This window comes from Anas acuta, chromosome 11, assembly GCF_963932015.1.
Source record: "Anas acuta chromosome 11, bAnaAcu1.1, whole genome shotgun sequence".
Classification (NCBI taxonomy): Eukaryota; Metazoa; Chordata; class Aves; order Anseriformes; family Anatidae; genus Anas; species Anas acuta.
Window position 1 is genome coordinate 15,802,766 of NC_088989.1, and position 15,090 is coordinate 15,817,855.

The 15,090-nt window shown below is 55.7% G+C and overlaps 1 protein-coding gene across 6 annotated transcripts in view; it reads left to right on the top strand.

Annotated features, from left to right (window-relative positions):
• The window catches only part of DAG1 (dystroglycan 1), a 37,314-nt gene that overhangs the window by 11,412 nt on the left and 10,812 nt on the right, over window positions 1-15,090 (top strand). For 4 of the 6 annotated variants that reach the window (XM_068694197.1, XM_068694203.1, XM_068694200.1 and 1 more), the window contains exon 2: window positions 13,115-13,524. In XM_068694197.1, coding sequence (XP_068550298.1) covers window positions 13,243-13,524 — 282 coding nt within the window. In that variant the 5' untranslated portion in view covers window positions 13,115-13,242. Of the gene's footprint in view, window positions 1-3,455; window positions 3,502-8,065; window positions 8,171-13,114; window positions 13,525-15,090 lie in introns of those variants that run through there. The other 2 variants (XM_068694201.1, XM_068694199.1) reach the window with 2 other exon arrangements.

Consider the following 15,090-nt stretch of genomic DNA (forward strand, 5'->3'; position numbering starts at 1 on the left):
TTACATGAAATAACAGGCTGAATGGTGAAAAGCCTTTATCTGTTGATCTCTAAGCCGCTTTGCCCCGCGTGCTGGCAGTGTGTGTTACAAGCAGAACAAACCTGCTGTCACAAATGACATTACGGATGTTTTTCCCATCCTCTAAGCTTTCATTCTGGCTGACGTGCCCGTGGCAGAATGCGTGTTATCTGAGCGCTTCGGATCCCCTCCGCTTCTGTGCCTTGCTTCTTGGAAACCCCAGAATAAGCCACAGCCTGGGAGGCGATGTGATTAGACCTCTCCTTACGTGACTCCCTGTGTTTTGCTAGGCTGCTTCAGCCCGCCTGGGTAATGCTGCTGCGTCCCTCTCCAGTCTCAGTGACTTGGTATCCCTGAAAGCTGGTGCTTCTGTGGGGTTCATAGGAATGCTGCTGATTTAGAGCACTGATATGTTTAAAAACTGAAGGCACATCTGCCCTGAGCTGCCTTATCAGTTCTTCAGATTGTTTCTTGTTTTCGTGGAAGAGCAGTGTAAGGAAGAAACGGCTTCCCCACGTAAAAGCAGGGCGAATAAGGGGGCGGTTGGTGCGGTGGCACAGAATAAAGGTTGTGGAAACGGAACTTTTTAAGAGCAAAATGTCATCTTCAAACTCTGTTCAGATAGCAGCGCCTTGCCTGAGCAGGGTTTGTGTTCGGGAGGTCCTGCTCCGGTTTTTAAGGCAGTTCAGGTCCTGGAGAGGCAGCAATCTGAGCAGCGCTGCCATTTGCATCGCTACTTTAGCAGGTTGTGAGATGGTGAGAAAGGCTCCCCGGGAGCTGCTCCCAGGAGGGACTGCCAGGAAAGGCTTTGGGAAGGGGCACGGCTGGGGAGCACGCACCCAGGCTGCTCGAAAGTCCTTTTGCAGGTGGGAATCTGCTGTGACTTGGCCTGAGCTCCTTATCTCAGGAATTCCCCAAATTATTTTTATTTGATCTGGAATCGATCTAAAACCCTGGGCGTTGCTGCGAAGGCTCTGGGCTATGCTTTAGCAAGGGGCAGCTTGCTTCAGCAGCTGCAGTAGCTTCTCCTCAGCAGGAAAGCAGCGAGTGGTGCTGGTCAAACCACCTGCTGCAGAGCTTGCCTGGCGCTGGAGTTGCGTTTAACTCTTGAACTTAATTGCTAGCCCTGGAATTTCCCATGCTGCGTGTCTGCCCTGGGCTGGTTTTCAGGTTTTCAGCACCAACCGCTCAGCCATTTCCAGGAATTAAAGGGAGAAGTGCCTTAAGTCCCGGGTGTTTGAGAGAACAAGGCAGCCTTAACTGCTGGCATTGAGCGTTTGTGCCCCCAGCTCTGCGCTGGGGCTGCCCTTCTGTTGCAAGGGGTGAGGCCATCCCAGCAAAAACCACCCCTATCTTATCAAGATGCAGGCATCTGGATGCCTCCCAGCACTCTCTGGACGTTAAGATGCTATCCACTGGGCGGTGGCTGAGGTGGGGACCAGGAGCAGGCTCCTGTCTCCTTCAGTTTCGGCTTGCTCACGGTGAGGAGCTTCTGCCTCCAACAGAGAGAGGAGAGAAAGTTGGAAACGGCAGAGCACTGCGGGGCTTGCTGTGGCCAGCCCTGAGGCAGCCTTAACTCAGGTATTCTGATTTCTAATTCATTATTTGCAGCCTCGATGTGCTGAGGGCTGCTTGCATTACCTGCAGCAGCAGCATACATCGCTGCGAGGGTTGGAGAGAGCGTGGTGTTGGGCTCAGCCTGCGGTGAGGAGCAAGCTGCCTGGTGGCAGTGAGCTTCTGAGGCGGTGAGGGGCAGCCTGGCTTCCGCTGCTGCCCCGCTGTGGGAGGCTCTGCTGCTGTCTGCCACCAACCTTTTCCTCTTCTGCGTGCGTGCAGGGCGCCTCAGCTCAGTAATGTGGTTTGGTTTGCTCTGCGCTCTGCTGCAGAAGGGTGCTGGAGGCCTTTGGAGGACACGTGAGCTTGTTGGGGACAAGAAGTCCCCAAACTGCATCTTTCTCAGTCTTTACAGCACTTACTAACTCCTGTGGCATTTTCCTGCTCTGTTCTGTGCCCCTCTTTGGAAAGCACCAGGTAGGTGAGCGGGGGTCTGGCCTGTCTGGCAGAAAGGGGCTGTGGGGCTGGGAGAGCAGCGTGCTTTGGGGGGCTGGGAACAAGCTGCCTTACCCAAAACCATCGCCTACCTTACCCAAAACCCTCACGCTGCTGGTCAGGGCGTCCTGGCCAGGCTGTGGTGCAGGCAGAGCACGGTGGTGCCCTGCTCTGGTCAGGGGCAGGATTCCTTGGGACTGCAGCTGGTAAGCTGGGTCATTTTCTCTGCTTTTAAAATGTGGACTAAGCTGCTACAAACACGTTTTTCTGTATTAAACCCAGAAAAGGCTCGAGTACCAGTCCTGATTCCCTCTTTGGAGGTGGGCTTTGGGGAAGCTGGAGGCTCGTCCTGGCCGCCCTATAAACAATTCCTTAGTTTTGGTTATTTTGCTGAGTCTGCTCCTTCCAGGTGAAGAAGTAGAAATCGTGCCCAGGCTTTGCAACCAGTCAGGCTGAATGACTGGGAAGTCAGAACTGGGTCGTTCTGCATCCTCCACGTGGCTCGGCGTGGTCCTGCAGGCCTGGCCACATCTCCTGGGACCTTACAGGTCTTCCCTGAACCCTCAGTCTTCTCGTGACAGCAAGCCAAGGAACTGCTATATAACCACTGAAGTGAGATAACATAAGCAAAGAGAAGCTTTGGTGCAGGTAATTGGGCACCTAATTGCTGTGTTTGCCACCTGGGGATTGGAATTGCTCTCTGCTCTGGAAGCTGAATGGGCCATACTGCGATAAGCAGTTTAATTGTTTCCCCGCATCTGCTGCAGCATTATAAAATGAAGGCAGGCTGCACGCACCTCCAGAGCTGAACAGCCTCTCGGCAGCTCCAAGGCTGCGTTTTTTTCCTGTGGTGCTTGAGCATCTCTTCATAGCGCCCTTATGTTCCCTAAACTGTGTTTACCTGTGCCGTGTGACAGCAGTGAGCCGTCGAGTTTTTCTGGGAAGTTTTTCGGCTTTATGTGGTTGTGAGCCCTAGGAACGGGGAGGTGTGAGCAGTGAGGAGCAGGGCGTGCGGTGCGCTGGGGACAGGGTGCCCTCTGAAGCAAATTACTGGGATTTGGGCATCGTTTTGGTAATGGGGATCGGGTGAGTGGCAGAATTAAACCAGGATGGACTTGGAGGGGCAGGGGGAGATGTGTGTGCGTTCAGAAGAAAAGGCCCAGGGAGTTAATGAGAGTCTCACTGTGCCTGATGTGGCTGAGGAACGCAGGTGTGGAGGGCAGAGGGGTTTTGGGGTATCTAAAGCTCATAGGGTGAGCCAGAAAAGACAGTGCTTGGCTTGCAGAGGCACGAGCTGGTAAAAAAAACCACAGGTGAGTGCAGGTTTAATTCTCCTCGTTTCCTCAGAATGGCATCCAACTCTGTTTTCCCAGGGCAAACACTGGTGCTTTAATGACTTTGCCCCCATTCCTGGGATTCCTGCAGCCTGAGCAGGTGAGTTACCCCGGGATTCACTTCCCTGCTTTACGCCGGGAAGGAAGGCAGCACGCGATCTGTCCCGTTGTCTCATCCCATTTTTTTTCTCTCCGCATCTTAAATCCGTGTTTTAATCTGCTCGGGTCAGGACGAGGACACAGCTGGTGCCCTCTCTGTTGCCCTTTTCCCATCCTCGTGCCGACCTGAGCCCGTGCCGGGGTCCCCTGCCGCCAGCTGCTGTCCCTGGGGTCCCAACAAAAGCTGCAGTCACAACTCGAGATGAGACAAATGCAATTTGAAATAGAGCACAGTTCGTTTCTTCTCAAAAAAAAAAAAACGTGCAAATCTCATTTCCCACCCATAATGGGTAGATGTGGGCTGGGGGGAGAAAGGACGGGATTTTCTGCAGTGGCAGAACCTGGCAGCCTGCTGTCAGGTGCAGATCTCCTGCTCCGTGAGGACTCTGGCTCCTGAGGGCAGAAAAAACATTCCCTTTCCTTCTCTTCTTCTTGCTGCTGCTGTCTCTGCCTCCCCTTTTTCCTGCAAGCTCTCTGCCTTCACCTCGGGTCCCTGCTTTAAGCAGCTTGCCTGGTGGCTGGGCACGTCGGCGTGCTCCTGTTTTCTCAGGTATCCGTCAGGCTCTCCAGAACAGCACACTAAGTGTATGTGCTGCCAAATGAAAGCTTGGACCTGATTGAAGCTGGAATTTGTCAGAAATTGATTTTAAACCACGCTTTCCTCTGGCAAGCAGCTTTGTGCAGCCCTTTGGCCTTTCTGGCCATGAGGTCTGGGCGCGGGCAGCAGCGGGATGTGCGGATGGGGCGGGTTGGGGGTGTTTAAAAAGACACCTAAATCCCACTGGTACTTCTCACAGAGGGGCTGGGTGAGCAGTCCGGCCTTGAAATAATTTAACTTGGCTCTTGACTTCCCAATACCAGAGCAGGGTGTGGAGGGCAGCCGGAGCTCCCTGCTGGAGGGCCTCCCCCAGTCCTGGGCAGCCGAAGCCGCAGCGAAACCAGCCAGGGGTATTTCTGAATTGCAGAGTGCAGGTAAACAAATAAGCAAATAGAGCTGGAAGTGGGATTAATGCTGCATGAACGTGATGCAGACTTAGTGTCTCCTTTTCTTTAAGGTGCTAATCTCTGCTGTTTTCATTTAAATCACTCCTCCTGCACAGGAGCAGCTGAGAAAGGGCTGGAGCTGCTAAGCCAGGTCCTGTGCGCCTGTGCCTTCGGTCTGCAGCTTTCGGACCTGCTGGCATGGACTGGAGAGGTTTCTGTGAGGAGCAGGGAGTTCTACCAAAGCACCCAAACCCTTCACCCTCTGCTCTCCAGCAAGGGGAGAAGGAACCTCTATAAAACGTGAGTGCACGGAGAGATTCAGCTGGGTGTCTTGTGGCCACTGGTGAATTCCCGCGGGCGCAGGACCGCGTGCTGCCCAGCTGGAAGCCGCAGGCCTTCAGGGAGTTAACTCCTCCTGCAGCAGCTCTCTCTGCCTCTGTGGCCCTGGAGCAGCGCTGCTTCGTTTTGCAGCTTTTCCATGTTGTGCCTGCTGGTTAAGTTGGCTCGCGCCGCGTTGTGCCGAGAAGTGTTTAGAACGGTTTTCATGAGAAGCATGGAAAGTTGCGAGTCCGTGGCTGATGCCCTGGCTGCTCTGCGTAAATGGCTCGCTGGTAAATGTAGTTAAATGAGGAGCTGAGGCAGCCTTGCTAGCTGAGTAATAAATCAGGGCCGAGCAACTCCATAAAGCTACATCTTAGTGCCTTGGCTTGAGGTTGCAGGGTGGGGTGCCGAAACTGATGGAGCAGCGCGATGTTGCTAAACAGAATGTGCTAGCCCTTAGTTACACTGCCACAGAGGATATAAATGATGCTGCAGATGTAACTGAAGTGCTGAAAACTCTTTTTGCTGGCGTGGCTTGCCGTGCTCCACGTGTCCACCTAATATCAGCTGCTCCTGCTTTATGTCCCTCCAGCAGCAGGATTTGTGCCCGGCGGTCAGGCTCCTGGTGTGGAGGGGACTCGAGCTTTGCCTTCCAGCCCTCGCCTGCTGCTGTGACCTCAGCCTGTGGGAGATTACGTTGCTTAAAAAACACCCCCCAAGGACCCTCTCGAAATATTTCATTATCTGAGGAATTCCGTGGAATACCCAGAAGTTGATGATAAACCCCTGGAATGTGGCCGCCTGTCCGTCAGCCCATTCAGCAAAACGATGTTTTGGTGAATATGAAACCTCAGCGAGGTTCTCTCTTCTCAGGAGGGGTTTTGGTGCCTGCAGACTGGGGGGGCTTTGTTCCTCCTGCTAGAATAGGCAGGCGTGCTCCTTCGCCCGTGCAAGCTGCCCGCTCCCAGGTGCTCCCGTGTGCTCGGGTGCCTGCCTCGGTGCCATTAGCAAAGCCTGGTGGCTGCTGTGCCAACGTGTCCTGGGGAAGCCTGACTGCACTTCGTGGTGCACGGGGCTGTTCTGGTGATGTACAGTAACAGTAATAATTCAATCCCACTCTGCTGTGTCACTGCATGGCCAAAATGTGCACCAGGGTCTCAGCAGCCAGCCTGCTGCAAGCCCCCAGACCCGGCTCAGGGGTGCCGCCAGGGCTGAAGCCTCAGGAAGCCAAGGAAGATTTTGCAGCACTGCCCTGCCCATCTCCCTCATCCCACTAATAGCTTCTGCATGCTAATTTGGCATTTGCACTTCTTGGTATAAAAGAGTAGGGTGGCCAGGCTGATGGGTGAATGTCCTTGGCTAGAAGGATGCGCCTAAGCTGAGCTCTCACTCCTCTCCGTGTCTCTCCCCGCATGTAACGTGGTCAGAGGGCCGAGCCAGGAGAAGCTGCAGTGAGATTTCTTGCCTCGCTGGACAGGAGAGCTTAGCCCCCGGGGCCTTTCTCTTTTCCATGTAGACTCTTTAGTACTTAATACGAGAAAATGTCCAGTGGAAGCTTCATCTCTGATTAGGATATTCATCGCTTCTCTTCCGTGTTGATTCTCTGAAGCCTCATAAGGGGGGTTGCTCAGCCTTTAATTCAATTAAGAAATCAGGCAAGAGATGCAAATCTTTTTAGCCTCATTTGTTTTGGCGCTCATAACTCCATCTGAGGGGAACATCTCCTGCGAAGCGCAGCAGAGCAGCTTAGGAAGGGATTTTTCTGGGTTTCAGCTGACATTTTTCAGGCGCTGTTGGGGGCTCGTGAAGGGTTTTGTCCTTTTTGGAGCATGGGGTAGAAGGAATGATGGTGCGTTGGTGTAAACTGACTTCACAAAGAGCATCCTAGATAAAAATCTGCACCCCTCATAGCTGGTAACCTCTATTAAAGGTCGTTAGCTGCTGTGAATTAGATCCAAAACAACTGGTGGATGGTGAAGGACACCGAGAGACAGGACACACCGTGGTGACTGTCACACCAGCTGCTCTCCTGCGTTTCCTTTGGTGCTAGCTGGGAAAAAATCTGCCCGGTGAGAAATGCACTCAAAATCTAATGCCTTGAAGTCCTTGCGTTTAGCAAGCATCCTGCTGGGGTGTGTCTTCTGCCTGGCTCAGGCACCTCCAGTGTGCTTCCCGACTGCAGCTCCCAGAGCATCCTCTGAATGCTTCCTCAGACAGCCCTTGAAACTAAGTTTAGTTTGCCTGAAGTGGTTTGTGCCTTGGGTGGGGATGGCTGGGGGACAGCCTCAGGAAGGAAAAGGCAGCCTGGGCTCGTTGGATTGCCCTCGAGGACTTGTCTTTTGGTTACAAAACCCAGATCAGTTTTAAAAGAAAAATCAGCTTTCACCTCTAAACTAGTTGGAGGCCCACATAAGCCATTTCTAGAAAGCCCTGAGTTACACCTGAGTGGAAATAACCTCCTGTGCCGTGCTCCAACCCCACCTCCTCTCAGCAGTCGGCACCCCTGGGGTCCCGGCGCGGTGCCACGAGGAGCGGGCTGCTGCCCGGAGCGGTGGCTCTGGCACCGGCCTGATGCAAACTGCTCTGGTGTCCCAGGGCACGGCTTTGATCCCAGCTCCTCCGGCTGCTTCTCCTGCCCAGGCTCTGCCTCCTGCCCCTGCGGGATGGTTTCTGCTGAAATGCCCCCTGTAGTGCCGCTGAATTTGCTTGGAGTTACGGAGCTCTCCTTACAGAAGAGAAATCCGGAGTGAAAATCCTTGCTTTATCTTGCTGTCTTGAGTTCTTCCTTTTTTTTTTCTTTACCAAATCTTGGAATCGGATAAAGCATTCATATGCATGTATGTATACATGCCTGTCGTGCTTCTCTTCAAAATATGCATTTTTATGGCTTTTGTGCATAAAGAGCTCTTAACCCCAAACTTTTTTTTTTTTTTTTTTTTTTAACTTCTGTGGTTTAGTTTCCTGTGGATTTTGGTACTAGCTTTCACTTGCATTCCCTTAAACACACAATATTGGGATTTTTATACTCTTTAGCTCCTTCCAGGCCAAATCAGGAGGTACTCGTACACTCCTGAGGGGCAGGCTGCACAGTGGAAACCCGAGTAAAGTCAGAGACGGGTTAAACCAAATGCCCTTAAGAAAGAACGGCCCTTTGCTCTGCCCTGTTACAGCTGTATATTTAGCCTGTGTGCCCTTTCCAATTACAGCAGGAGAAGATACCCAGAGAGGAATGCAAGTCGTCCTCGCCCCGAGTGCTGTCCTGGTGTCTGTCACGAAGTGCTTCTTGAGCCAGCAGCGGTGCCTCGGTAACGCTCCCCTCCACAGAGCTGTCCCCTCCCTCCCTTCTTCCTAACCCACGTGGGATTCAGCATTCACCACGGTCACAGCTTCCCAAGCTGCTGGCGAGGGCACAGTGAGTGCCATCAAGCCTGGTTCGGGTCTGGCCCCTTGCTCCCAGCCCTGGTTCCCCCCGGGCAATGCGGTTGTTCCTCGTGCAGGATCCATCCCGTGCCTCTGGTGATCCCCGGTGCCCTTCCCCTGAGGTCGGGAGCGGTGCTTAACGCGGGGGCAGCGCGGTGGAGCTGTCCTCGGGTGGTATTCGGAGCTCCCTCCTTCTACTTGTTGCTGGATGTTTTTCTCCTAATTTGTCTGTGCGCTGCCAGCAGCCAGGAAAATGGCACTTCTGACTGCAGCGTTCCTAAGTGCAGGGGAAAAATGATCTCGGAGGCCTCCGAAATATTTGGGCAGATAATATCTGAGCTTCCTTTTAACTGAACGCACTTGGAGATACGATCTGAGTTGTCTGTCTGGGAATAACGAAGTGGGAGGAAGGCATCGACTGGGGCTGCTCCAGCTCCCAGCAGAGTAAGGAGTCTCGCCCAGCTGAAATCTGCTGCTGCTGGTCACTGCTGCGGGTCTGGTGTGGCAGCAGGTGGTGTGGGCGCTCCCTGGCTTCGAGGCACTGCTTAAACACACGACAAGCAGCACGCGTGGGCTTTCAGGGGCCCCGTGAGCGGGGTTTAAAAGCTGGGAGGTGTCCACGGGATCTTGTGGCAAGGTCAGGTCCGTGTGCGTGGTTCCTTCCCGGTGGCACAGGTCTGCTTTCAAACAGAAGGTAATGACGGGCGGCAGGAAGCCTTCCTCTTAGCTACGGGGAAGTTAAACATCTTGGTGCTTACTCTAGCAGAATAAGAACTGCTTTGAGGTGTCAGTCGCTGTGTCTGCCTGCCCTGCAAGCTTTCGGAAGCTGGTGGTGGCACGTGTGACTCGAGGCAGCGAGCTAGTGACAGTTTGCAGGCAGTTCCTGTGGTTTTGTTCTGCTCGGGTCACAGCCGTGCAGGACAGCTGCAATTTCAGCTCTGAGCCCAAAATGTGCAGACAAACTTATCTTTTTGGAGAGGTGTCTGCTCTCGGCGTGCAGCCGCCCTCCTGCAGGTGTCTGGTCAGCTCTGCCTGGCTTCGTTGTGGCTTCGTGGGACACCGAGGGTGATGTCCCGTCCCCTGCTGCCTTGCCCCAGCTGTTGGCTCCTCCTGTGCATGGCAGATGTCCCCGAGCAGCTGCCTTCCTGCGTGTCCCCTCCCGTAACTCACCCTGGGCGCAGCGCTGGCTGAAGCTGGCAAAGCCCGGGTCACATTCTGCAAGCGTAAGCATAAACGTGGCCCTGAGCTGCTCGGTCCCGTGGTGCTGCCCCCATGGCCCTCCTGCCCCCTCCCCAAACCCCTCCTCGGCTCCGCCAGCAGCAGCCCCCAGCACCTGCTGTGCGCACACCCAGCCCCGTGCCCTCTCGTGGGTCTGGCCGGTGGCTCTGGGTTTCATCATCCCCCTGCTCGCTGCCTCGACACGCAGCCCCGCAGCCGCCGATGGGGCTTGCCCGGAGATCCTCCTGTGGAAACATGCAGGAGAGATCTGTGCAAAGACAAGAGCTCGGGCTTGGGGAGGTGCTCCGGGCTCCCTTCAGTCGGGTCTGAGTTCCTCTCCTGAGAGAGGGGCAGCTCGGCCGGCGCTGCCCGTGCCGGGGATGCTGTTAAATAAGCAGCTGAGGTAAGTGGGATTCCTCCTCGCTCTCCTAAATACCTTCTGCTCTGGAGCAGAGCACGGCAAGGCAGCTACCCGGGCTGTCTGTGCGCGGGGCTCAGCGGCACTGAGCTGCTGGCAGTGATTAATGGCACAGCCCCCATGCGACCACGTACGTGGGCACTTGGATTAGACACCGCTGGACTGGGACTTGCTTGCAGTGGCTCGTGCTGGAGCAGGGGGGTAACTGGCCACAAAGACGAGTGATTGCCAGGGCGCTGACCCCGGCTCCACAGCAGGCAGAAGGCGAGGTCCCCGAGGTGCGTGGCTGCTCTGCCCTGCTCTCGCTCCTCCTCTCAGCCCGACCCCCTGTCTGCTCGCTTCTGCGTGCCTGAGTGATGAAGTAGTGCGTGTCCTCGGCACGCCGGTGGGCCTCGGAGGTGCCTGGAGAAGGAGCAAGCTCCGGCGTTGTCTTGACAAGTCAGCATCATATCAAGCGTGCTATCGGATCAACAGCACGGAGCAGGCCCGGCTCTGCGCCTGGGCCGGGGATTTGGCAGCGGGGCTCAGGCACCAGGGGATGCTGGCACGTGCGCCAGGCTGGGGCAGATGTTGGTGCTGACTTTGATGTTCGATCCAACGTTTTGGAGGTTCAAAGTTGAGACCGAAAGAGCTCTCACAGGAGCAGGAGGATAAAGAGAAACTCGGTTCTTTCAGAAGATCAGACAGAACTAAACATCCTGAAATTCAGGACTAACCTGAACCTGTGTGTTCTGCGAAACTGGGCAGCACAGATCCTGCTGGGAGAGGGAGCGCTGGGCCGCGCGGAGGAGCTGGGGTGGGCTCACCTTCCCCTGTATGCTGACAGGGAGCCCGACAGCCTCAGGCTTTCTGTAGATCAGCAGCAGAGACCACTGCAGAGTGCTATCTGTGTGTGATTTTTGGCCTTTGAGCTTGGGTGAAATGGAAACCTCTGAGCGCTGGCATTTCTGATCTCCAAGAGCTCCGGCTCTATTCACTCTCTGGAAGGTGATCCCAAGGGCCGACTTTTTCCACCTATGATGGAGATAATGTCTCAAACAAGTGAGTCTGCCCCGGGTAGTACCATGTGGAAGGGTTTGGGCTCTTGAACTTCCCAGAGGTGCCACGCGGGTCCCCACCAGTACTTGTCCTGGTCTCATGGATCATTTGCTCTGTGTTCTGCGCTTGCATCTGGACTCACAGCTCTCACGGCTGCCGGGCTGGTTGAGCAGAGCACCAGCTGCTGGACATGAGCCTTGTGTCACAGGAGTCATCCCGTCCTGAAGCAATGTTCCCCATGGACCTCAGCACTGTGGCTGGGTGCCTTGTCCTGGCTCTCAGGGCCTGCCCTGCGCTGCCTCTCAGCCCCAGCCCGCACAGTGAGCCTGGCACTGCTCCTGTTCCTGCTGGTGGTGGGGTGAGGTGGAGCTGTGGGGGTGAGAGGCTCTCCTGCTGGTGTAATTTTGTCTTGGTTCTCCTGGTTTTTCTTTCAAGAGTGGCTACTGAATTCCTCCCGTAGCTCCTTTGCGCTTTGCTTCTGCCTCCTGTGACTGTTCTTCTGTAGGTTCCTAAAATGAAACCCGCTCTGTGCGACCTGCAAGTGTCAGGCTAAATCTTCACGGCCAGTGCCCGAATTGCTTGGCCGAGGGGCGCGGATCAGCCAGGCAGCGCTTGTTGCCTGCTCCAATAATTCTTTCTGCAGCGGGGCGATGACTTCATTTTCCTCTCCTGCTTGCCACAGATATCACAGCCGGCTCCTTTCTGCCCAAACACTCCTACCCATGCAGCAGATTGCCCTGGGGCAGATCACGTCACTTGGCTGAACAACACAGGGCTGCGCCGTGCTCGCGCGCGGTTCCGCCGTGGCCGCGGTGCGCCAGGGGCTGGCACTGCCCTGGGGACGTGGTGCCAAACCTCTCCAGGTGCCTCCACAGCCCCGTGTGGCTGCACGCCGGGTGTCTGGCTCTCTGCTGGCACGCGGCGTTTCTCCTCTGCTCGGGAGCGGAGGCTTCGCGTGGCCGTGCGGGGCAGCGACGTTTCCGCGCTGATAGCATCTCGGCTCCGCAGCAGCCACATTCTTCAGCCACCGCTGCCGCCTTCCTCCCCTGGCCGTGAGCCTTCGGTCCTGCCCGTACTTGCTGCACGGGCTGCTTTTAGTCCCTCCCCAGCAGGATTTTCCAACGAGCAGGCTGCGGGAGAGGTGTAGCCCACAGACAAGGTGCCGCTGTTGTGGTGCCCATAGCCCAGGCTCTGGGGAAGCAAAGGGCAGGTCCTCTTTGTGCTTTTTTTCGGGTGTTGTGCAGGAGGAGGCCGTGCTGCCGTGATGTTCTCCTCCAACACTTTTAGGTTTGGGTACGGAGGAGACTTAATCCTGACAGGCTTCAGGGATGAGGCACTCTGAGGCAGCCTCGGAGCCCGAGGACTTGCTGCTGTCCAGAATAGCACAAGCTCTGCGTCACCCTCGGAGCCCCGCAGAGGATCAGTGGTGCCTTGCAGCTTAGTTCCTTAGCTGCTTGGGTCCGCAGCCTGCCAAATGGGAGCTTTACCCACTAGGGCAGCTCGCAACCCTGTTCACACGCACTTGCAAGAGGCAAACTCAGAAACAGGAGCTCGGCAGGCTGCGAGCCACGGGGATTTGCCCTTTGTGGTCGGGAGGGGACTGGGTTTGCTCTAGGAGGACAGAGCTGCCTCCCTTAGCCCAGAGGGAAAGGGTTGGTTGAAGACGTGTGAGTGCCTGGCCCCGGGGCGCCAAGGCCCTTGTGCTCTCTGGTGCTAAGCGTGCGTGGCTTGCTTGGGTCTGGTTTTGGGGTGGGTGTTGCTGACCCCAAAAACGAAGCTTGAACGTCCTGCCTAATACCAAAGTCTGGACCTGAGAGCAGGCCTGGCTGGAAAACTGAGGGCATGGGTCAGAGCCCCATAGCTACCCCGTGGCTACCTCAGGGTGCTGCGGCTCCAGGAGCAGCAGGGCTGTGTGTATGGAAAAGCAGAAGGACCTTATTTATTTCTCCAGACATGCTGTATGTAGAAAAAGAGCTGGGAAGCTCCTGCTGCCTTCACTGGTAGCAGGAGCTCGTGCAAATAAATCCCAAAGCTGAAACGAAGAGGGTGGTGAGGCAGGGAGCCCTCTGCCCACCGCGAGGAGGTCTGCGTGGATCAGCTGCCTGCCTCGGCTCTCCTAATCACCGTGCTGATTTGCTTTCCTTTCTTTACCCAGGTTCCCAGGATCCCTAGGATGAGGCTGCTGTGAAGGAGGGGCAGACCCTGCCTGCGCTGCCGCTGCCGTGCCTGCAGAGCCCCGCGGCCCCTCCTGGCTGAGCGCCGTGCCCAGAGCCACCGGGCACAATGACTGTCGGATGCGTGCTGCAGCCCCCTGTCCTGGGGAGGACTTTGCTCCCCGTGCTGCTGCTGGCGGCCTCGGCTCACTGCCACTGGCCCAGCGAGCCGGCAGAAGTGGTGCGGGACTGGGAAAACCAGCTGGAGGCCTCCATGCACTCGGTGCTCTCGGACCTCCGAGAGACTGTGCCGGCCGTGGTGGGCATACCCGACAGCTCCGCCGTGGTGGGCCGCTTCTTCAGAGTCTCCATCCCCACAGATTTAATTGCTTCCAATGGAGAGGTGGTCCAGGTGAGAAATGGCGTTCCCCAAGGCTCGTTTTCAGTTCTGTTCTTGCAGGAGTCGCGCTAATCACCCCACCAACAGGGGGGTCACAGGCACTGCTGTGAAAAAGTATTGCTTTTTTTTTAATCATTTTTCTTACCTCATTGTAAAGTTTCTTTCCTCTACAGTAAGGCAGAGAGGAGACGCCTCTCCTCAGGGACAACTGCTCAGGTTTGGTGGCTGTGCTTAAATGGCGCAGTTCTCAGCCCTTGGGATGATGGGCACGTCCCTGAGATGTTGCCTCGGGATCAGGGCAGCCACGAATTCCCTGGGACTGCCCTGACGCTCGGGGAGCTTGCTGTGCTATGGTAACAAAATATTGTGAGACAAATAGACCGTGTGCTGCGAGCAGGGCTCTGCACTGTGTTCGCCATGGTCCCTCCTGACCTTGTCCCTAGGTCCTCCTGGGAAAGACAAGAGCCTTTCTTTTTATCTGACTTGCCGTCAAGGTTCTGGCACCGCAGGCACCCAAAAACTGAGCTCTGGAAGCAGTCCTGAGGGCAAGGAAGTGTCAGAATAGCCCGGAGGAAGACAGACATGCTGCCAAGCACACGTTCATTGATCTTTAGCCCTTTTCTGGAAGGGTGCTGAGAAGTTGTCGTCTCAGCCTCTGCCTGCTTGGGTGGAGAGTTCAGAAGACTCCATGTTTTGAAAAGAAAACTGAAAATCACCTTCCAGTCTTAGACGTATTTTCTTCAGGGAGCAGACTTGAAAAATATTTTTAAAAATCCATTTTTGGGCAATGCTATAAAAAGCCAACCTTCTGGTGCGTCTCAGCAGATCAGAGGGAGATGGAGAGAGCGAGTCGGGAGGCAGCCTGACACGCTGGCTGCTCCTTGCAGGCAGCTTTGTTTGAGCTCTGCGTGCTGTCGCGCAGTCGTCTCCATCCAGATCTGTCATCTCGCCGTCTGCAGCGACGGCGCCAGGACCACGATGTGCCGGTGGTAGGCAGAAAATCAGCAGAAAGCACCCGAAAGGGAGTCAGATCCTGGGGAAGGGAGAGGTGGGGGGAGAGCCCTGGGAGCAGAGGAGGTGGAGGTGGGACGGGCTGGTCGCAGAGCAGAAGCTGGGATGTTTCACGGAGGGGTGCGTGGCTGCTTTTGGAGTGCTGAGTGCCCTTTGGTGGCACGCTGCGTGCCAGGCAGCTGCTCTGGAGGGAGCAGACTCCTGAACATGAATCTTTAGGAGCAAGAGAGGGGCTCAGGGCTGCTCTGCCCTTGGGCCTACGCCCCCTACCAGGGCTTCTGAGGGAGCTATCGAGGTAACGTGCTCCAGAAATGAGAACTTTGGTTTGGAGTTCAGTATCCGTGGCTTGTTTCGGCGTTGTCTAATGGCTACTTTGACAGCAAGAAGGCATTTTCAGTGCTTGCTTGAACACCACAGCTTCCTCTGCCTCCTTCTCCCGGCACAGCAGTTGTCTTTGATAGTTCCAGCAGCTGCAGGAGAGCTCCGTGGTACGTTACGTCAACCCCACAGCTTCAGACAATGCTTCCAGCACCGCGCTGCCGAGACGTTTGCTAACAGCAACAGGTG